General features: G+C 45.9%; 1 protein-coding gene and 1 long non-coding RNA gene across 8 annotated transcripts in view; one reads left to right on the top strand and one right to left on the bottom strand.

Annotated features, from left to right (window-relative positions):
• The window catches only part of RNF220 (ring finger protein 220), a 212,779-nt gene that overhangs the window by 2,921 nt on the left and 186,048 nt on the right, over positions 1-23,810 (bottom strand). For 4 of the 7 annotated variants that reach the window (XM_027649090.1, XM_027649087.1, XM_027649088.1 and 1 more), the window contains 2 exons: positions 9,276-9,384; positions 8,081-8,155 (listed from right to left, as the gene is read on the bottom strand). In XM_027649090.1, coding sequence (XP_027504891.1) covers positions 8,081-8,155; positions 9,276-9,384 — 184 coding nt within the window. Of the gene's footprint in view, positions 1-8,080; positions 8,156-9,275; positions 9,385-20,398; positions 20,444-23,810 lie in introns of all 7 variants that reach the window. The other 3 variants (XM_027649089.1, XM_027649085.1, XM_027649086.1) reach the window with 1 other exon arrangement.
• LOC113949929 lies at positions 5-3,993 on the top strand. Its single transcript, XR_003528612.1, has 3 exons — positions 5-590; positions 2,037-2,648; positions 2,780-3,993. It is a non-coding gene; the product is annotated as an uncharacterized LOC113949929 (long non-coding RNA).

The raw sequence follows: 23,810 nt of genomic DNA, 5'->3' as shown, positions 1-23,810 counted from the left end.
CAGCAGATGAAGACAAAAAGTGTGAGAGCACGAAGGACAACCCACACGGCCCTGCCCTGGGCCTGCAACCTCACAGGAGCAGCAGCGTCACCCCCCTTCCCCTCCAGCGAGGGCTGTCCCCTCCCAACAGTGGGCACAAGCTGTGAGAAGGGGGAGCCCCAACCAGCGACTTTCTTGCCTGCCCTGAAAGCCCCTTATCCTGTTCTAGTCCCCAGCATGAGGCTGCTGGGCAAGCAGGAGCTCTGGGGGGGCTGAAACCCAGAGCCAATGTGTGTCACCAAACTTGGCACCACTGGCTGCCAGGGAGATCTGCTCCTTTCTGTTTCTCTCACTCACCTGCAGCCCTCGATGAGCCAGTTCAGGTGCCTGAACAGGTAGAAAATCAACCCAGCTGGAACAAGTTAAGTTTTCAGCAGGTTCTCATGCCTGAGCTGGTTCATGGTGGGCTTGGACCATCCCTTTCAGGGCAGCACGATGGGGCACTGCCTTGGCCATCCTGCAAAAGCCCACGAGCTGCTGGCACGAAGGAAACCCTGGTCCTGTCCCCCCAGCTCACACAGATGCTGCAGAGATGAGTCTCTTCTGCCAAGGTGAGCTGAAACCAGCAAACTGTGATGTGAGCTGGGGTGGGGTAATGGGTGGCCGACATGAACGCTACATGAAACAAAACAAGGGCTGATGTGCCATCTATTACAGAGCCTGACAGCAAGAGGTGTTAACAAGCCTCAGAATCGGGGTCAACCTAAGCCAGTCATCATTAGATTGGCAGATGTGACAGACAACTGATGGGAAAAATGACAGAAAGATGGCTCTGCTGTGAGGCAGCCTCCCATCTACAGCACTAGCAGCACAGGAAATTGGGATGCCCTCCCTGAGCAGAGCTTCTTGCAGTGCCTGCAGCAGTGAGTGCAGCACCAGGGCAGGGCACTGCTTCGGTACTGCTACCTGCACTTGGGTACATCCCTAGCAGAGGAGGTGGCATTGCTGCTTACAAAAGGCAAGCACCCTTAGAACAGGCCCTCTCTGCCCTGTGACAACAACTGCAGAGGCAGGACAGGGGCCTTTTCCCCTGGAAGTTCTTTAGGCTAAGGAGAATCTAGAGGAGAAAGTCCCAGGTACAGAAAATTTATATGAGTGCAAGTAATTTACAAGGGTGCACCTCCAAAGAGGTGTAAGTCATGTTTTCTCTGCAGTACTGAGTACTACTGCAGACTAGTTTGGAACCAGCCCCCTCCCTGCTCCCAGTGCATGTTATTCCTGGCAGACATGGACTTCACACACTTGCTATTCCCTGAGCTTTGGACTTCTGAACAATCAGGCTGCCATTTGACAGCCCTTGCTGATAGTGGCTCAACAGCTGCCCTGATACACGAGGGGACCATGGGCCTTTGCACCTGAGATTTGAACCAGCCACACACAAAGTCTTGTTGAGCTAGAGTTGAATGAAACACATGATGGACACTCGAAACACCTTAGGAATCACTCTCAGGGTGAGTGACAGACTGGCAGTGGGACGGACCATTGGTGGTCTGGATGTTGCCCCTAACTCTGATGCTGATTCCTGTGGGCACATCCTTTTAGTTATCTGGGACAACTACTGTGTCTGTTTAGATTTTCAGCCTTCTGGGGCAGGGACCATCCCACTGTGCCCGCACAGAAAGGACAAGCTCTAACCCTGCATATCCTCATAAAAACTTGCTGCAGTGCCAACAATACGAAGGAGAGAAAAATGTAAACATCTACCCTTTCTGACACTGTGGGTCAGGATACACAGCAGCACCCCCATGGAGGGGCTCACTAATCTGGATGCAAATGTCACAAAATAGCCCATTTCAACTGAGTCCCTGCTCAGTTCCATGCAGTTCCCTGGTCCTTCATCAAGGCACCTGGTTGCCCTCTTGGCATCATCTTTGTAGCCGGAGGGTCCCAAAGGAAGTGGCAGGGAGGTGTTGAGGAATTAATTCACAGCATGTTGTTAACCATTCCAGATGGAACTACTGGCCACATCTGTGTCCATGCTCTCTTTCCTGAGACAGGCACAGCTTACACACAAAAGGCAGCAAAGCATCCAACCAAGCAGCTGGAGCTCCTGCCTCCCTGGAAAGTGGACCAGGATACAATGTACCTTCTGCAGGACCAGTGCTCTGACCCATCGAACACCTCAGCCTGCCTTCAGTCTGGCGCAAAGGATGGACAGTGCTTGCTGCCACCTCAGACCATGGCCCCTGCTCCTCAGTGCCCTTGTGCAATGCTCAACAGGACTTCAGCTGCTCTTTCAGCTCCACGGAAGTCAGAGACATTTGCCTGCAGGTGGGTGGGGAGGAGCACTGAACCTCCTTGAGTTTGCTTCTGCTAAAAGCCAACCTCAGCTGCTGCCACCTCACTCTCCTGCACCTGGTGCTCCATTCTGGGATGTGAAGCTGCACTGAGACAGTTGAGGGCAGCTGTGTGTGACTCTTAGCAAAGGCAACCTCCCTAACACAGACTAGACAGCTCACTGCAGGAAAATTTGGAAGTTTGGGTTCCTGGAAAGCCACTCTGACCAGGTCTGCAGCAGCCCTCCACCATCAGTCCACAGGGATGGCAGAACAAGCCTGATTCAACCCACTGCAGCTTTGCTGCTCTCTTCCATGGCAAAGCAAGGTCAGGTATGTAGTTCCTTTATACCACAGGGAAAGGGAAGATGGGTGGATTTATCTTGGAATATCCTGGGATCTCTGACCCTGAGATCTATTTTCTGTACCACATGCTGATGGCTTGATCCACTCTCCCACCTGAGGCTGAGCTGCACACGGGCACCTCAAGTTTCTTCAACCACGCCACAAAGCACAACCCAAACACATGGAGCTTGACCTATTTTCTGCAAAAGCTACGTGATCACAGACTGATTTAGGGCAGTGGTGGACGTTGCTTCACCTGCACATGAGGAGTGGAGCTCATGCTGGAGCTCTGAAGCCTGGGTACGTTGGAGGGAACAACAGCAAGCTGGAGACCTTCAGCAGCCTGGCCTGAGTGCTGCACAGGCTGCACATGGCATGCTGGGCTCAGGGCCTCTCTAGTACTTATGCTTGGTATTAACAGTTCAGGCAAAAATAATTACTTTGGACCCTTGGGGATGCATTTTTCTTTCTTTTTATGAAATAAAACCGTCCTCCTCTGCACACATAAAGCACGTGTGTTAAATTCAGAACTAAGTCCTGATCTTTTTTCTTTTCAGATTGAAATTGCTCAGAACCTTGTTCCTTACATCTGACTTCAGGAGTAGGTGTACAACGTTTATCAGCACCAGAGTTTAGGCTCTCCTCTCTTGTGGAGAAGCACATAAGCTTGTACACACACACATGCTGGCACAGGCACAATGAAAAAGCGTTTGCTCCCCCACTGCTCACCTGCCAGCTGGGGTTACTAAACTTTTCCCTTGAAATAAAAATGCTGTGGAATAATAAGTCCCACCTGTCGGCCATTTCTTTCTTTCTTTTTTTCCAGGTCCTTCTGCTCCTTTCATCATAGCTACATGGAAAAGCCTTGATGTGTTATAGCTGTGTGTGCTAGAGTAAAGGCCACCTCAGCTTTTCCATTATAAACCCCAGTTTTGAGGGGTTTATAAAACTCTGCTGCAAGAAGTTTGCTCCAGGGCTGTTACAAAGCAAAGAAATGGTGCTGGAACCAGGATGGAGTTTATTTTTTCTCCTCCTTTCTTAATTAAAATTTGGCAAGTGATTGATCCACAATACAGGCTAATCACTTGGGGTAGTAGTTTGAAAAATACATTAACGAGAGTTGAGATGTTGAAAAGTCGTTAGGGCTTACATGGTGCCAGGAAGGATTGGAGGAGTTTGTCTTAAAGTTGCCTCTTAAAAAAAAATGGTGTGACGTCTGCTATAAATTGGCTAAAGCAGGGAAACTCAAAAGGAAGGATTTTAGGCAGTTCCTGCTGTCCTGTGGGTCTAAAAATGGGCAATTTCCAAGCACAATATGGTACCAGGCACAGAGAATAAAGAGACACACACACACACACAGAGCAAGCAGAGGAAGTAAAATCAAAATAGAGAGATGCAAGAGGGACCCAAACCAAGAGCCAGCTTCTGCCAGGAGAGGAACAGAATGCCAACATCCAATTCTCAGCCAAGGTGACAGCCCTCTCTCCCACCCATGCCTTCACATGAAGTGGCAGCATCTTCTCTGCAAATGCTAATTCCCTGAGAAGCAGCTACTCCCCACTGCCATTGTGGGGTACCCTCCAGCTGTCAGGTACTGGGGTTAAACCACCAGGAGAACAACTTTTTTCACAGAGCCTCCTCAAAGGGTGGAGCTCACTCCCACAGGCCAGAGCTGAAAAAATGTTAATAAATGACCAAAGAACCTCACTGCACACAGGAGCATCATGAACGATCATCATGCAGCATCCTCCATGCAGCTGCTGACTCAGAAGGTCCCTGTGCTGCTGGAATCACCCAGGAATCACCCAGAAAGATTGCTCTGTATCTGTGCTGTTCTGTACAAAACTACTCCAGCCCACATGGGTATTGAAGTGGCAAAGCTAAGAACACAGTAAACCAGCAAAGGTATAAGTGTGTCAACTGCAGAGCACACATATCTATTGATGGATCCCCTGGAAGCATTCTATGATGAAGAAGGCTTTTTAGAAGTGGTTTTCTTCCTGTTCTTGCAGTTGTCATTTTCAAATAAGCCTAAGGCAAGCAAGCACAAACCTAGAGTCAGCAAACACCCACGGGAAATGCTGGCTCTGGCTGTAGAGGTGATGGGGGAAACTCAGTAAACTGCATCTGCTCAAATAAACCTGTCCTCTTTCAGCCCCTGCACCCACAAAACAGCCCCATCACTGGCAAACAACAGCCTGACTTAGCTTCTAATTACATTTACTTCGTAAAGAAAGATACCAGGGTTTGGGAGATCACAGAATTACAGCTCAGAGGGACGTCAAGAACTCACCAACCCACTCCCCTGGCAAATATCACCTCAACTTGAATTACTGCAGACAGACACACATCAAACCTGTTCTCACAAACCTTAGAGGGAGGAGGTTCCAAACCTCCCCAGCAAAGCAGATGGCCCATCTCTACTGTTAGAGCACCCTTCCCAAGAGAAGGAAAATACAAATCCCACACACTAGTAGCTGTACTAGTGTTAACTCTCAGTTAATTGGGAAAGATGGAGAAGGGGCAGATTGTACCACAGGGAGATTCATCCCCAGTGACTTGGGGCTGAGGACAACCAGCTGAGGACAGACACCTGCCACAAGGACAATGTCTGTTCAGGGAAATGAACCCACCTCCTGCTGCCCAGGCTAAGCCTTGCTCCTGCAACATCATTTCCTTTCCTGTCTTTGAAGAATCTGCACATATTTTCAAGGCTTTCCAAAAGGGATCACAGATAAGTTACTCCAGGCCCGTGTCCCAGTTTTTGCATAACTTTAAGATATCAATTAGTTCTCAGCATGCAGGGTAGGTGAATGAAAAATGTCACTGTGTTGAGTCCCAGACAACTAGCAAGTAGGGACTAGCAAGCTCATGGCTGTGGTTTGACACCACCAAAGTCAGAGGATACTAGAGATGCTCAGATCGTTGTAGTATCATATCCTAGAAAGTGTTTAAACCTTAGGTCCACAGACAGATGTGAGCATCAAATTTCACCCTGTGTTCAATGCCCTGCAGGGGTTTAGAAGTGCCCCCAGGCTCTCTGAACCCTCAGTTCCAGGGCCTTGTTCAGTACATGATCCTCACTCTCTCAGACACACTCACACTCTAATTTCATATTAGATCTTGGCTGGGCACACGAACCACAGGGATAGAGGAGAAAAGGGGACTTTTCACCAGCAGGGATGGCAGATCTCCAGAATGTTCAAAAGGGGCCGGAAGCCCAACACAACCTGCCCGCCCCAACTCCTATTAACTCCAACAAATTGTTTATTGCACAACAGAAGAAAAATGCTGCCCCTCTCCCCCAGCCAAGTCTTTCCATGTGTGCTGCACGCGCAGGCTCCCTCCTCCCAGCCCCACTGGGGAGCCAGCTTTATACCCAGGGAAAGGTAACAGCAGCGATTATTACACACACTATCCCACAGCTCCTCGCTTGTTAAAAAAAACAAGAGTCTCTTTTGTGCCCGAAATAAAAGGAGATACCTTAATTAGAACAATGCAGGTTGGTAAGCATTAAACACTGAGCCCAGCTGCTGTATGCCATTAAATTCATAAAAAAGGAGGGGGGGAAGGAGGGCAGTCTTAACGAGATTACACACATTGACTTTGATCAAGACACAAAAGCACCAAGGCGTTCCAGGGTTTTTATTGCTGTCTTCAGGCTACATTTTAATGGTTACATTAGAAACATGCGAACACAGGCTGGGAGATTTTTTTTGAGATGGGAGAGGGAGTGCAAGCATGCCTTGTGAAAAGGCCTGGTTTAATAAATTGGGGGCTGCAGGGAGAGACTAGGACTGGGGAACACATGAGTAGTCACTTATTAATTGCTTCCCCTATGCAAGTGCCAAGTCTTAACATGATGTCTTGCTGGACTATTCCCATCCTGCCTGCCTGGTCAGCAAAAGAGCCATGTGCAGATCACACACAGCCAGCTTCATCCCCACCTTTCTCATGGAATTCTAGGCGGAGATGGCTCCCAGTCTGCAAGGAAAATGCTAATCCCTGAGCACCTGGAGCGAGTTTCCCCGTTCTCATGAGCAGCCCTGACTGCTGAACATGACACAAAGGGGCCTGACTGAAGTTGAACTAAGTTGCTGCTGAGTCTCAGAGCAGCCTGAAATTGGTGCCACAGATTTAGAAGGTGACTTGAGACTGGCGGGAAGGGGAGAAGACAAAGACTTCAGAGTAAAGAAAATGAAAAGTATGTTAGTGTTTTATCCTGCGCTTGCAGCACTGCTGAAGGACAAGATTACTCTTCACTTAGCAAAGGTGGTAGAGTACACATTCATCCAAACACCTCACAGCTACGTGCCCACATACGTGTCTTTTATAACATGCTGCTAAAATGTTTACAAAAGCTTGTATAAACTAAATAGTGACGGGGTGTAGCTGAAGAGCTATAAAATACAGCCCGAGGGATAGCCAAGTTATTGAGTTGCTATTAGTACTCAAGCCCACAGGCACTTCACCATCCTGGTAACTTTTCTTGGACAAGACTTTTAAAAGGCAGGATTTAAAGGAGCATGATCAGCTTAATCGTAATTCCAAGCACACAACGTGTTCTATAAAGTAGAGTAATGCCTTACAGGAACAAGTTTTTAGGAGTGGCACTCCCTTACATTTTTTGCAACCCAACACTGTATCATCTTGCTAACAGGAGAACTAGAAAGCACAGCTATTTTCCACTCCCTAACTTAAGCAAAATGAAAGTTTGAAAATCAGCTGCAGAGGGGACATTAAAGGCTGATTATAAAACCCACGGTTTAAACACAGGAAAAGAAAACACTTCATTAAATAACAAATTTTAACCTGATGTCCTTTAATAAATGTATAAATTGCTGCTCTACTGGGTCACCTATTCTGTGTTCAAGGTAGTCCCCAAACTTCTAAACAGGATGGCATATGCTTGAAAACTACACAGTGCTATTTCAAATAATCTAAAAAATACAGATCCATATTCATAAAAGCTCCCTTCCATATCCTCTTCTCCTGAAGATGATTTCCTTTGCTTCGGGGGAATATTACATTTCTCAGAAGCTACCCATTCCATGAAATCTCAGGGGATTTGGCCTCCATTCTCACAGCTTTACCTCTCTGCATGGACGCCCCACAGGAAATTACTGTAAGGCAAGGTAGTCCCTGGCACAGAGCTCTTCAACGAGCCATGGCTGTGCCCACAAGTAGTGGAGCAACAAGCAAGGGGCAGGACAGCACTTTGGTCACAACAACTCAAACAAAACTCACTCAAGTCAAAGCTAGAGTGGGGTGTTACACAGCAAGGTTTGGGCAGTCTGCAGGCACAGCACTCACATTATCTAAAATAAAGCAAAAAGCACCTTTCCCTGTGGTGATCTAAAAGTATCAAAGAAGAGAGGGGAAAGGCTGTAAGTCAACAAGAAAGTAGTCAAGAGCCTCACCAGAGTCCGCAGCCAGCATTCTTCACAGTGCACATGCCAGCACTGAATGGAAGTCAGGGGCATTGTGTAGGAGTCCTGAGGAGAAGAAGCAAACAGGTTATTTCCACAGCAGGGATCTACTGATTCTTCACTCCCAACCCCATCACAATGCCTCTCTTTGTGGGTAACACTGCCTCGTGTTTTGTGTAATATGTAAGTTGCATTTTTGTAATGTTTGTACAGAAGAGGCTGAAAGTCTCCTGCAGTCCCTTTTCTTGGCTTCCCAGAACTCCTGTTGGAAAGCCCATAATCCACTCAAGTGGTGACCTGGCTCAGCACAGTTATCGCAAAAGCATCTGAAGTTGCTGTGGCCACCTGCCATTATTCTCATCAGAAAGGTCACCAGATCATACAAAAACCAGTGACAGGGCAAGATCAACCCTTATCACAATTCACAGCTCTGCAGGAACAGCTTAACTACGTCCCAAGAATACTGCTTCTCTTTCAGCAGACACGTGAGTATCTTCTGTCATTCCTAAGAAACCTCTGGAAATTAGCAGCAAGAGTAAGTTGTTGTTCTTTGTGTGGGATGAATGGCAAGGGCTGCACTCCCACATCTACAAGCTGTGAGCTGGCTGGGAGAGAGAACCCCCTGCATCCAGATGAAGTTGCAGAGGGAGCTCTCCACCAAGCAGAATGTTCTCCTGATCTGAGCAGAACAGAAACCCAACAGGAGATGCAGAGCCCTGCAGGCTCGGACCATCAGAGGGAGCTGCTGCCCTTCTTTAGGAGAGCCACAGCATCAGCACAGAGCAAGCAGGGCATCAACAACTTTTGAATGCTCAGGCAACATTCCTGTTCCCCAAATGAGAGAAAGTGGCTCTCTGATCACAGATTCTACTCTCTCCTATGCATGCAAATGTGCACATGCAGGAAGAGGATGCTTGATATTTGGTAGTGTTCTATAGGAAGGCTCAAAGTCTTCCTATTAAAAAAGTTGGAACTTTTTTCCCTGATATAGATGGACAGCTGCAAATACCACAAGAGCAATGTAATGCATACGGAAATTTGGTTGCTAAGACCACCTTCATTTGGAAGGCTAATTGGTGATGAGCTCTCCTATATTCTGCCTGAAAAAAGGAGAAAAGCTTATCCCCTCCTCAGCAAAGATACCAAGACATTTCTGATTCATTACCACAAGTGGAGTGCTACTCACCATGCAAATGAGACATTTATAGCGGTCCCCACGGGAAAGCTGCCTTTCTAACTCACGGACACGAGCCTTTAACGCTTCAAATGTTGTCACTGCAGAGTCTTCTGTAATTCTGCAAAAGATGATGGAGCGTGAGCATCACTGAGCACACAAGACTCTTAAGAGTTTGGGGGAAAAAGGATCCCACAACAGGTACTGCACAGGAAATGGCATAATACTCAAACTAATATATCCGCTTTGGGGTAAAGCAGAATTCCTGAAAAGCCCACTGTGAACTCTTTAAAGTGTCCTACTAAACACTTCCAAACACATCACCAAAGAACACAACTGATGCTTGGCAGCTTGATACAGAGCAAATTTCCACAAGATACAGACATTTAAAGAACAAGTATTTCTGCTGGGGTTTTTTTGTTTGCTTTCTGCCTTTTTTCTTGTCTCCCTTAAGAGATTACTTAGGATCACATGCTTGAGGCAAAGTTCTGTATGTTGCTTGCTTTAAAGCTGCTGAGATAACTTTTTGTGGGCAAGAGGAGCTGCTCTTCCCCTCAGAGAATGGAGGCCTTTGCTGGACATCAACCTCATGTAATGCAACATCAGCTCATTACACAGGATCAACACAATGCTTTCATATTAATGAAAGCCCTAGTTTTTTGGGTTCTAATACTGAAAAAAAGGAGAAACCAACAGCACTGAACACTGTCAACAGGGTGGTTATAAAGGCAGCTTCACAATCTGCTTTCCCATTTCCTAGGGTCATTTTTGATGGGCAGCATTCTCTCTTTTGTCACAGGAGCTGTGCTGAGGGCAGGCAAGTGTATTTTCATGGTTCTGCAAGGCTGGTGAAAAGAACAACTTGCCAACCTAAAAGCAAGGGCAGACAGCAATGCTTAGCAAATGAGATGCAGGGAGCATTATAGACAAGGATGTGTCACTGGCATGCTGCAAAACCTGATTTCTACACAGTGCAGGCATAAGGAGGGGCCCTCAAGCATTCTCCAGAAAAGGTTTAGAGCATTGACATAAAGGCTTTCACTCTTGTGAATAAAAACAAAACAACAATTTTCATTTATGTCAGTGAATTTCAGGTCTGTCCAAGTAGAGTCCAGCTCAGAAGAACCTGAAGAGTATTTTGCCGTCAGAAGCTGCATCATCAATCAAAATATAACCCACAGTGGCACCCATGTGTTCTACCTTTTTAGAGGATGATTCACCAACAGGTGGTTAAAACATGGGTCTAGTGGAATTACTACAACCAGCAAAGTGAGCTGCAGTCTCAGCTCTCTCACTGCACACACCCACTCAACTCTTCTGTTCATTAGTCACCTGTCGATGGCACGCCAGGAGGGACCCGGGGTATCTCCCATGAGGTGATTCTGCTGGCTTTTCCCAAGCCTTTGGTAAAAGAGCTAGTCAAAGAGATCTTGGATGATTTTTCTAATTATGACACTTCAGAAGAAAGTGGAGCTGCTCAAGTGCGTATGGTTAAGTACTAGTGTTATAAAGCTCCTTCAGCTTCACTCCTGCCTTTGTGCAGATCAGACATGCTCTGCACGAGCTACCGGAGGAGATCTTCATCAGAAGGAGATTCATGGGAAGTGACAGTTGCTAGAAAATGGTAACCATTTCAAAACTGCAAGAAAAAGGCAAATAAGTACACATGTCCCATGATAGCCTAGTGGGTAAGGACTGTCTGGGGACAGGAAGACTGTGGATTCAAGTCTTAGAATCAATAAATATTCTCTGGAGCAAGATGAAAGAGCTTCAGTAGGAGACAGCCTTCCCTGCTGTGAAACACCCACTTGCTCCTACCCATTGGTATGAATTATTACCATATCCCAGCTTGAGTTCTCACCCTCAAGGAAGAGTTGCTAGCATTTTCAAAGGAAGTCTAGAAAGGTGTTAGTTTTGTCTAAGGAAGAAACAGAATTATTTATTTATAGCTTGAAGATTATTGCTGGTTGAGAAAATTGTTTGTCTTCCAGTCTGGCTCACCAACAAACTGATACTGGGTGAAGGCTGAAGTTGAATTTGACTTCCTGGAATCCATTTCTCCTTACTGCATGCACAAGGGCAATGGAGGTGTAAAGGCAGTGAGTGTGACTCCTGCCCAGAGCAGGTGGCAAGCAGAACCTCAACTGTTGCTATATTCTCCTTTTACCATCTGTGGAGCTATCTGTCCTCCTCTGATGGGTGGGTGACTCAGCGAGAAAAGGGAAAAGCTGATTCCTTGAGCAGATACAAGCAAACACCCATTCAACCCCAGTAACAGTCAAAGCCTGAATAGGAAAAATTTGCCACTGCAACAACTAGAGGAGATAGAAAATGGCTTGTTTATAGAAATCTAAATGGTTGACCCTCATCGGCCAATTTTGGAAAGTCTCTGAGATAATCGCACCTGTCCAGTAATAAACGAATGAATCAGAAAAGGAGGCTGAATAGAGGCATAAGCAATAATGCTCAGAGGCTGCTTGATACAATGGCCAATCAATAGGAGGGCTGTAGATCAGGGTGCTAGTTAGCTGGAAAATTACCGCACCGCTGCGTGCGTCACGCTGTAGGGATCCTGGACAATCAATGTGGGAGGTATTGATTTAGTTATTATCACTTCATACGCTCCAGACATTGTTAAATATACATTTATTAACAAGACTGGGGTGCATTGGTAAGAGAGGGAGCTTTAGCCACCGCAGTATCTCCCAGCGCTGATCAAAGCTCAGCTGTGACAGAATTTAAACTCCATGTTCTCCCTGCCAAGTGTGCTCACAGGACAGACGGCACAGTTGCTGAAGACACAGCTCCTAACTCACGAGAGAGATAGGAGTTTTGGCCACAAGTGAGTATTTTGCACTTGAGATTTCAGGAAAACCTCTCAGAGCAGCAGCAACAAGGGACGTGGCAGCCAAGGGTCAACCCAAAGTGAGCGATAATTGCATGGTTGCTTCCGAAAAGCCAGAGGAAATGAGGTCAAGGGAAATAGGGAGAACATTAGTAAATAAAGGAAACTGAAACTACCTCCAGGGATGGAATAAAGACCAGAGTCACTTCCCATGTGTCTGGCTCCTGTGGTGGCCAGCACACTTGGGACACATGCCATTCCATTTAGTGACATTTTACCGTCAACCTGCTGCTTGTATCCTAAAGATAAGCATCGCTTAGGAGCAACTCTTCCTGCAGCAGCAATCTTGGGAACTCCCTCAGGCTTCCCTCTTGTGTGCACACCTCGTGTGTGCTTGCCCAGACACAGCTGGGAGCAGCCTTGGGCAGTATTTTTACAGGGTAACGCCAGGGTGGAGCGAGGGTCAGAAAGCCAAGCTCCATGGACAGGGCAAGGCTGTGTACAAGTCACCCTGCCAAGTGAGGCAGAGGGAATTACAGGGAAGAAGGAACTGGCTCTCTGCTTTGCCTTGACCTCGTGCTGGATGCAGGAGGACTCTCAACAATTTTGTGCCTCAGCGCTCCGATTTGACGTGTTTGGATAACGTCATTTATCAGCCTCCAGAGAGACCTGCTGAGCACGACTGCTGCCAAGAGCAATACCTTGAGAACCAGCGCTGACGCTTCTCCAGCAGGTGCAAGTGGCCTCCCTGACACCTCAGTTGTCCTGCCTGGCTGAGGCTGTACCAAGAGGGCACATCCATGACAGAGACTCGTTGTGAACCTACACCACCACTGCGAGAGAACATTTATACAAGAGCAAAAAGAAGAAGGGAGGGCTCCTCGTGGAGGAAGCTGGGTCTTGTACTTCTCTCTGGACTTCGTGGTTAACTCTTCCACAACGTGGCAGACACAGCTGAGGATGCTGGGTACCAAGGAGCAAGTCTGTGAGACTGGGCAAGACAGCATGTGGTAATTTTCAGTCTTTATGCCCAACACACATTTTTCTACTACTCACAGCATTTTCCCCTGAGCACTGAAAATAAGAACAAATTTTATTTCTTGGAGCAAATCCTTGCTTTGTTTAGGTAAAAGGCCAGAAGAAGTGCACAAAACTACCATGGAGGAGGAGAAAAGACCTATCAGTAGCTTTGAGCTGTTAGGAAGCAATCACCTCCTGGGAAATCTCCCCTGGGAAATGGCTGCCCCCCTCTTTGCAAAAAAACTTTAACCCAAACACTGGTTATTTGTTAAACATTAGCATGCATGTGATCTTTGTTTCTCCAAATTAAATCGAGCAATTCCTACCCGCTGTCCCAGTGGGCAATCACAGGCAATTCCGTTAATTAAATTATCTCTGATTCTGCAGCTCTGGAATCTCTCAATTGACTAAGTCTGTGCTTTATCATCAACAAAATACTGGACCAAAAAGGAAACAAAAAAATGCTGATGTCAGAGTGATTGGCTTCAGTTAACCCTTCCCAGCTGGATATTAAGGGCTGCTCAAGAAACTGTTGTACTGGAACGAGCCCAAGAGCGAGAGCCCTGTACCACAGATACCAGCAGCAGCTGTTCACTTGTGTTTCCTTTCTGTTGTACAGAAAAACACAAACACCACACAGCCACTGCATCCAGCATCCTGCCTGTCTGAGAGCCACAGAAAGATGCAAAGCATTAGCTGCTGAAGAAGCAGAAAAACACCTCACAGATCAGCAAACCCCCGCAAATACTCCATCCTCACCTTATCTAGACCTAACTTGATGTATCCTGCTGTTGAGGCGTCTCCATAAAACATTCCCCTTTGGTTTATTTCAACTGGATATAAATTTTCCTTTCTTCATAAACGGCCACACTGTACACAGCATTCCATAAATTTTTACAATTCCACTGTTTGTATGTACCTTGTAAAAAACGCTTAGCACTGATTAAATGCACTACCAATAAAATTTCATGGGCTACTTTTGACACTTGATATTCTGACCTTCTTCTCTCTTCCTCATACATTTATTTTTGCTTTCCTACGCCTGTAAACACAGACTGGCAGAGAGGAAAATGTACAGTACCACTTACAAACCCAAGAGTGATGTATTTATTTTTAAACAAAGCCTTTATCTTCCCCTGTACAAAGTGGAGAACCTGATCCCAGCAGAACATACATGCCACCTCCCTGCACCAAGGGCAGAGGTCGGGTCACTAGCAGCTTACATACCATAAATATTAGAAACAGACTGGTCGATGCTTTGACGGCAGAGTCAAGTTAAGTAAGATTCCAGGAGCAGAGAAACTGCCCCTGGCCATATCCAACCACGACCGTAGATGACAATTATCATAACCACTACTACACCACAGGAGAGAAAGCCTGCTGCAGTCCTCACTTTGTGGGGCACAAATCTTCAAGTCTTGATAAAAAGATCCAAAAAATGACCCCAACATCAGTGCACAATCATGTAATCGCAAGCCTTCTCTCAGAGCCAATTTACATTTGGGTAAAAGGGCAACTTTTTCATAGAAGAGACCCTGTTTTATTAGTCTGTAACATGCTGTGCACAGCTCTGTGACACTGGTAGCACTCTGGAACAGCAGAGCACAGTGATGCTGTCTCAGCTCTCACTCATACGTTGCCTTCAACACAACTCCCTCGCTGTCTGAGTTTTAAACACTAGCTATAAACACCTTTACCTGTTTTGTGATAAGAATTGCTTCTGTTTTCAAAGTGACAAAAGAATTTTGCCCCCCTCTTTCCATTTAGCAAGCATCACTTGCAGTAAGTGCTAGAGCTAAGGATACAGGGACTTTATTTTGGCAGATGTGGGTGAGCACCACTGAAGTCAGTGGGAGATCCACAGACTCAAAGGCCTTTACACTTACTGGAGTGCAAGAACATAACATGAAGCTAAAAAAACCCCCCCATTGTTACTAACAAGTAAAACACACTGATAAGAAAGTTTTTAAAAAGAAAAGTGACAGGTGGCTTTAAAAGGAAACAGACACAGGCATTTTCAGTATCTTAACTGTCTGAAAGAAGCCCAGTGTCAGGTTGGTGGCAGATTGACTGCGAATCACCCCACAACATGTGGGCTACTGGATTGGCACAATGTACTGAGATTTTATTTCACTAGATGAGCTGGTTACAGCAGAAGGGGCCAGCTCCCTTGCTGTAAAAAACTGCCCAGCAAAGCTGTTTACAGTAGAGCCATGTCAAATCACACCAAGTGAAGTTTAGACCCTCAGTCTGCAAGATTGCCAGTGCTAAAAGCAAATCTTCTGGCAAGACATCAATGCTTTAGGAGCTGGCTTCCCTTTTATTTAGCTAAAAATCTCATTTATTGGGTTTATTTGTTTTTAGACTAACCTTCTTTAAAGAGGCTGACTTATAATCCTGTAAAACATTGTCACATGTATTGAGGAAATTGGCAAGGATGCTAATTTATTGTCCTCTAGGAAAAAAAGCTCTCTTTCCTTGATTAATGTATGTTTTTGTATTGTAAGATATTAAAGAATGTTGCTTCACCTGTAATTATAGAGAATAGTTTACTCTGGCAAACTGCCCTGGCTTCTGGTTGCCAAGTTATGAATAATGCAATGTTCCCCATTCCAATTTCCGTGTTCTAAGTTGTGAATTTGGAGCGGGGTGCATGCAAGGGCACACACACACAACACTGAGGCGCTCTCAGTCACGAGCGCCTCTATTTTATACTTGCTTGCACAACTTGTTAATACTGGCATCTGCCTGCCAAATTCAGAGTTTGCTTCTGACTAATTTCATCTTGATGCAAACCAAAAAAATGTTGTCTCTTTTTCCCCACAGAGGAATTATTTCTCTTACACTTGCATGCACTGTCACAATAGCACTGAGGAGAGCTTATCGCTGCAAGAAGGCATTTTAAGCCACGTTTAGTAGGGACTTGGGTAAAGATTCCTTGAAGAATTTAATGACAGAAAAATTCATTTTGCTTTCACATCTCCCCCGCCTCCATAACACAGAACCAAACAATGTCTTTACAGAAGCGGGAAGTAAATTCAGGCACTGGCTCTTTCTCTTCCCTTTTTTTGGCCCGCGTTTCGCTGGGACACATGTGCCCAGCCCCAATCAAAACAGAGACAGATGGCACCGCTGATCATTCAGAATGGAAGGAGCCTCGGAGTCAGCATGTTTGGATGCATTTGTAGGGCTACGCAGTATCCGCTGGCCACTGGGACTGATTTAAAAAGGCGGCGAGTGAAAGTCTGAGCTTGCGCCAAAATTTTAAATGTGCCATTTGAACAATTATGGTTCAACATGAAAGCTGGGAGAAAGAATGCGTGGGTCATTCTGATTTAGATTTAGAGACTATGTCCCCTGTTCCAAAGAGAAAATAAATGCAATCCCATTGCTTTACTGGAGCAGATTTGGCGATAAAGGAAAAAGCCATGCTACAGAAAAGTGGTTTGCTGCAGCAAACCAGGTTCTGTTGAGGCAGCACAGGCTGAGTTAGAAAATCATTCTGTAAAAAAAGTTCCTAAGTAGAAATAATTACTCAGCTAATGTGTTAATGTCTCGGTTCACTTCTCAAATGTATTCTTCATGCTGGTGAGCCTAATTGTATTTTTAACAGATTTGTGAAGGTGCATCATGGTCTTTATCTTAGTACAAGCCAGGTCCACAAAAGGCAGACGGTGGAAATAGAAAATGCAGCTCCTCTGAGGCACACGGGTTAGAGGTTCCAGCCTACTGAAACTTGCCTCCATCCACAAGTAAACATATTTGGATTATGACCAAACTCCACGTATAGCTAGGCAGGTCTATTTTTCTACTGGAAGACTTATGGCAGCTGTAACTTGTCATCCTACTGTGGCCTGGAGCTGGTCTAGTATTATTGGTAGCTTTGGTTGGACGATCAGGGCACGGAATCATAAAATATCCATGAAGGTGAAAAAGGAATAGCAGATTCCTAGGGCTGAAAGGTGCTCAGAAGGCTGGACATGCAGACGAGCCTCGCAGGCAGCCTCTGCGAGCGATTAAATAAATGCCTTCTACTCCCATGGCCCACATCCAAACGACCGAAATAAACAGGAAATATCTATGCTACTACAGCAGCACTTGGACTCATCTGTAGCCTTTTAAGGGCTTGACCATGGAGGTGATATGCTTTCCAGAACCTCCATTCATGACCGCTGATTGGAGGTACACAAGGGCAGTGCGGTAACACATCCTCCAGACAGCTTCCTACAACTGCTGCTGCCGCCCTAGAACTTTTACACTGTTGCCGTTTCCTTTACGGGGGAAAGAAAGGATCAGAATTAGCATCATTTAAGGTAATCGCGCCTTCAAAAAGAAACATGAGGTTATTAAAGGAGGCCACGGCACATTAGTATCACATAACCAACTGTGGTCCCAGAGCTGGAAGAGGAAACCAAGCAGTGCAGTGGAAGGACAGGTCATGAGCCGGGCTATCTGAGGGAAAAGCCGGAATGCTTATGCAACCGAGAGGGAAACAACAGCTTTTTACAGACAAAAACTGTCAAAAAAAGAAGAAAGAAGAGACTGGAAAAATAGGATGAAGTGCCCATAGTGGTGTGGAGTAAGGTTAGGATAAGCAGCGACACTGAAGTGAGGGCAAAAAAATCACCACAGATATTAAACTACTTTAATTACATTACTAGCTATTACACTGTTCTGTAAAGGCAGTCCTGGGTTCTGTGTTACGGCAGCAAAGGAGATATGAAAGCACAATGAATTCTTCTTGCAGTCAATTCTTTGGGAGATCTTTACCAAGCTTTAACTAAATGTGGCTTAACACTCCTTCTTGCAGCGGTAAGCTCCCCTCAGCGGTACTGCAACCGTGCATGCAAGTGTAAGAGAAATAATTACTGACTACAGTTGTCCCAGACACAGTTTAGTGAGGTGTAACACAAACTGGTGGGTTTTTTTTAGTACTATTTTATATTTATACTTACTAATTGTAGCCTAAGAAATGCATAAACTACCAAGAGCTGTAATTACAATCATCCTGTTGTCATACAGCAGCTGGCACAGCACAAACACTTACTGGGTCCTGCCACAACAGTCAGTGAGTGCCAAGGAAAGCAGTAGCCCTGTCACCACCAGCACACACAGCCAGCCTGTGCAGCCAGGGCTGCCCCTCAGCAGATGCAGGAGAGCAACAGCAAACTGGCAGCGGACGGGGCACAACATGATCCCGCTTCTGCTTTTCAAAGGAACATTTCCATCCTAACACGGAACGCAGCCTACGTAAAAATGATTGTTACTTTTCTCTTGAGAGCATCTGGGCACCATACAAACGTTTCCTAAAAAAATATCAGTCCCTGCCTCTTAATTCTTGCAGTGTAGCTAAGGGATGTGAATAAACAGTCACATCCTCAAAATATTTTCAGAAGGAACACGGTAAGATCCACAATGCTCCATCAGAGACATTGTTAAACACGACAGGCTAATTTTAGGGACGAGTCCTCTATCTGACAAGCTGCTCACACATCTAAGGGCAGAATTCGTCTGCTAGTAGGTAGCTGTTTGTGTTTTATAAGCTAAAGTTTCTTTTACCTATGGAATAACTCCAATATTTCACAGGGAATCATCATCCATCTAACTGAAGTACCCTCTAACAGACCATCAGCCTCATATCCCCTTTGAAATAGCACAGCTGAGCACTTGCTGGGCCACGATTTATTTTTTACCTTCTAAGACATCTTGGTAACTCTATAGCTCAATAGTGACAGTCGAATTTCACACTGCGATAGCCCCCCATCGATTTTTCATTCCCAGGAAGCAACTCTACAAATTAAAGTTAACAGCATTTCTGAAACTAAGGAAAAAAAAAAAAAAGAAAAAAAAGGAAAAGAAGGGGCAGGCAAAAAGACATAAATGGCAAGATGCTTAAACTGCACCCCCAGCACAGGAATAAAATTCCTTCCCGGGGTTTTCACCAATTATGGGACAGGGATGCTACTGCCCCTGAAACCAGCAGATCCCTGGGGTTTGCAGACAGTTTAGCTCTAAAACATCACAAGATCAACAGACATAAGAGTTCCTTCCTATATGAAGATGACAAAATCTATAGAAAACTGCCCCAAGGCATGAAATTAGACCAAACCTCTGGACAACAGCTGCACTAAACAGAAACACCACCTTCCCCCAGGTCTGAGTTTGTACAGTCAGCCTTGCCTCGCTGAGCTTCGTTAATCACCGCCCTGTGAAGACATCGATACAATTACACTTTGCAGAGTGGTTATAAATGTTTGAGACCACCATTGGCACATGAAACTTCTACCCAACGATTATAAGAGGGAGCAGAATAAAGAAACACAGCCCAGCTCTCCACCGTCACAACCCAGACGGACGAAATGGAGCATCTCCCTCTGCACCCTTTCAACACTGAACACCAGTATACAGCACAAACACAATGTTACATATTACTGAATTAGTGAAAAAGATTAAAACCTAAGAAAGATAAAAATCTAGACACAAGCAGCACAGCCTATCAGCTCTTTCTCAGCTTGGCTTTGACAATCCCACACTTCAGTTCAGCTTCCTGGATCCTCTCTCGAGTTCACACGGGCTGCTCTAGGACTGGACCCATCAGCAGCATCATGCTCTTGCAGAACACAAAGGGTTAAGTTCATTTATGACCCAAGTTAATTTTTTAATTCTGTCTTTGCTATGAGATGTTCTTGTCTCCAGGCAAAGCCTATTAATAGTGTGACACTATGGAGAGGGGCTGGGAAGCGCTTATCCTGTGGTGTGAATTCACAGCAGCTTCTGTTTCCCTCTGACATATCAGCTTAAGCGTGGCTCCTTCCCTTTCAGGCCTCTGCTAATCCTCTGGCTTCACACACACCCTGCTCCCACCCTGACCCACCTGCCTGAGAGCAGGGTCCCCACGACAGACACTGCTGCCTCCCTGACTGCTCTCATGTGCTTGACTCTTCGCACAAGGACCCCAACCTAAACTTGTTCAATTTTAACTGGTGCTCCTTCCTGTGCTGCTGCACCAGAGCCCCTCCAGAGCCAATGTTTCAGAGCAGCTGGACTGGAAAGAGGTGTGGTGGGGGGGAAAAGGGAGGAAAGAGGAGACAGGAAAAATAAAACAAACACAATTGCTTTTTGTCTCTAAAACCCTCTTTTTAACCCAACGAGCGTCTCACGCAATGAAGCATGATAAGCATGAAGTGTTATATAAAGAAGATAATTATAAAGGGATTTAATGCTTGGCAGGCTCGTATTGCAAGGTTCAGAGCAGAGGTAGCATACTCACTTAAACAGCCTTGTGTCCGGGTTTGCTATTATGCAGGCAGCACGGCTGGGGCCAAGCGGAATCAGAAACAAGATTTGTTTTAAAAAAAAAAAAAAAAAAAAAAGCACAGCCCCCTTCCCACTGAGGATGGCAGTTCCAGTCCCACCTCCTTCCACTTCTGTCCCATCCCTGATTAATGATGTTGTCTGCCTGATTTATGACCCACCCCAACAGATTAGAGTTTCCCTCTTCAACCTCCCCCCCTTTCACCCCTCCCAGAAGGCACAGCCACACTCCGCTGGAAATATTAGAGAATTATTAAATAAACATTCATACGTCATGTCTCTTCCCATACTGAGCTCATCGTAGTCAACGCTCAGCGGCCGGGTCCTGTTTGCTTTGGGGCTGACACCAAACAGCTGGAGTGATTCATGGAGAGGCTGGCTACAATGCTCTGTGCCATATATCATGCTCGCAGCGCTCCCTGCCCCGGCGGAGATAAACTGATCAACCACAACGGGCTGGAATGAATTTATGACAACACAAAATTGAGGAAAACAAATGGGAGGTGACCCAGTGGGCCACTAACCCAGACTCTCTCGCTGGCCTGCAATCTAGTCTGGTGGCAGAAAGCAAAATTGAACATTGGCACTCTGAATTAAGATGCTGGCTTTTAACCCCGGGGAACCTCAGTTTCAAAACGGCACCAGACCCTCGCAGGAGCTATCTTGGGAGGGAGCAGGGAGGAGGACTTTTTGTGGGGAAGGTGTTTTTTGCAGGTCTCTGTGCGCAACAGTGCTGAGAATACGACGTTGGCGGAACAGATGGGGGGGTGCCTGGGCAATTAGGGGCCAGCTGCTCTCCCCGAGCAATGCTGCATCTCAAGTTGAGGTAAAGTAGCTCCGCACCAGCTGAGCTTTGCCTTGGCAGTGGTTGGATTCTTCAGCAGACAGGCAGAGCTCAGACAGTGTGATGCTCCTTCACCTGTCCCCATGAGCCTTCAGCACCTCAGGGTGTCTCCCAGACACCCCACATGGTCGAGATTAGAAAAGCTCAGCAGGGCTGAGACACCCTGCAGTGTTGGGAAGGAGAGCTGGGAGCAGCACCTTGTCTCTCACCACTGTGGCTGCCATCTGAAGTTCAACACTATCAGATGAGATCAACTTGTCCAAGCTGCTGACGACCTGGCACAGCACAAGGAGTGGAGCAACAAACACAGACTTACCCCAAACCCCATCTAGTTGTTCTGGAGCAAGAGACTCTCCCACAAAAACCCAAGTTTAGATTAAATGAACTTCGGCAGGCAAACAATTTCAGCCAAAAGGAGGACTGCTCGCTGCACTGTATTAATGGATTAAAAAACAAGCAAAACCACGCTGCTCTCTTTGCTTGGACTTATTTTTGGAAGAGGGGAGGAAGGAACGTCATTCTTACGAGAGAAGGATCAATACGCAGATCGCTGCTAACTCTATTAGCCACTGTTCTGAACGGAGAGCACGGCTGACACAGGTGCTAAGCCATGTGCTTCTGGACAATTTTTAAAATGCTAATGAGGTGCTACACAGAGTTTAACATGCCAATCAATAATACTCAGATTTAAAGGCAAAAACTGAAGTTACAAACAATGGAGTAAAGTGATGCTGCCAAAAACTTCCTGTAAGCACCACCCAAAACAAGAAAAATGAAACCAATTTAGCCCCAGATTAAGAAACAGGAACTAGAGATGAATCAATTTAGCCTGTTGGGCTGGGTCGCCATATATCATGGCTCAGCAGTGGAGTGGGAAACAGCCAGACAGTGAGAAACCCTTCCCCCTCCTTTCCGTAGGCTTCTAGCTCTGATCCCTGTTATCAATTAATTTAACAGAACCCCTCTACACAGACAAGCACACAGAGCATTGAGACTCCTTAAATGGCAGGACAGAAACTATTTATCACACATGAATCTCAAAGGAAAGAAGAGTAAAAAAAAAAGCAGCTAGGAATTCTCCACCTGAAACACCATCTTGTTTTCTGAACCTCAGTAAAATAAAGCATCTTAAATAAAAAGGTGCCCCTGCAACTTTCAAAAATTAATGTTTTTGGAAAGACTGAACAAGACATTTAAGGGGTTTCCTGCAATTTCTATTGGGTTTTGCTGACTTTTAGCAGAACTGAAGCTTTAGTGGGGCAAGGTTATTGCAGAGCAAGGTGTGTGTTCTTATACATGCACACACACATCCACGCTCTCCCCACTTCACAGCAGTGTTAGCATGAGAGTTGTTTGGAAAGGATTCTGGGACCCTTCAAAAGATGCTAGCTAAAGCCTCTTTGATCAGATTATTAAAGCTATGTCAGTTTTATCACTTGAGCTCAAGTGTTCTGGAAAATGTCAAATCCTTTCAGCTCCTGCAGTTTAAAGATTTTCAATAGGAGTGGATCTGGGAGGGTGGAGGGCTGCTGGGCTGACAGGCAGGAGGCCCAAAGGGAAGCCAAGCAGCAGCTGAGACAGAGGCTGACAGATTAGGGCAGAAGGCATGAGCCCTTGCCACCAAGACAGCATGCACTGGTTGGCTCTCACTCCAAGGACAAATCTGCTTCTGCACTGACCTGCAAGCTCCCAAATTCAGTGGTCCTTGGCCAAAGTCTGCTCACTGAGAGGCATCGAGCAGCAGACAGCCAACATTTGGGACATGGCAACAAAAAGGCTTGTAAAAAGGCAAGTGCCAAGGCAGCAAAGCAATGTTCAAGTTTCCTCTGCAGCAGGGAGTTTCCCCAGTTAACCCCTGACTGTGAACATATGTTCTTCCAGGCTGCCTGAACTGTCAGAGATCCAGAAACGTAGTGGGGACACAATCTCTCAAGTCAGGACCAGGGGCAGAAGGAGAACAAATTGCATTAAAAAAATTACAACTTTCTGTGAAGTCAGCTTAATGGTACCACCAGATTTTTCCCCATCCTAAATTATCCATGGACTTCAACCCAAAATGTAATGTTTAAAACCCACCATTTACCTCATTGCTTCCACCTCATTCAAGCTGTTTGGTCTCTCACTTGATCTTGGGGCAATGTTTTATATCAAGCAATAATCAGCTTAAAACACTGCCCCATCCCAGCTAATGCAGTCCATGGCAGCAGAGAAGAGCCTGCAGTTTTAGGTTTGGACCATCAAATCTGTCTGAGCAGTAAGTCACCCTAGCAGCACGTGAGAGGTTGTTACTCAAATGAATAGTGCAGATAAAACCATTTATTTTTATCCCAGACTAGACTGCAGCACATTCAGTGAGTGGAAAGGGACAGGAGTGGAAAGATGCCCAGGAGTCCCCTGCACTACTGTACATTCAAACACAGGGACTTAAACTTCTAAATCACTGGAAGGACTGTAGGTGAAAAACTCAGGAACTGAGACATTATTTCTGTTAGAAGCCATACAAAAGCACAATATTGATCTTATG

The sequence above is a fragment of the Corapipo altera genome, unplaced genomic scaffold (genome assembly GCF_003945725.1).
Source record: "Corapipo altera isolate COAL_440 unplaced genomic scaffold, ASM394572v1 112, whole genome shotgun sequence".
NCBI classification, from domain to species: domain Eukaryota; kingdom Metazoa; phylum Chordata; class Aves; order Passeriformes; family Pipridae; genus Corapipo; species Corapipo altera.
The sequence above is the reverse complement of the archived record's forward strand: the minus strand, read 5'-3'. Positions and strand labels throughout refer to the sequence as shown.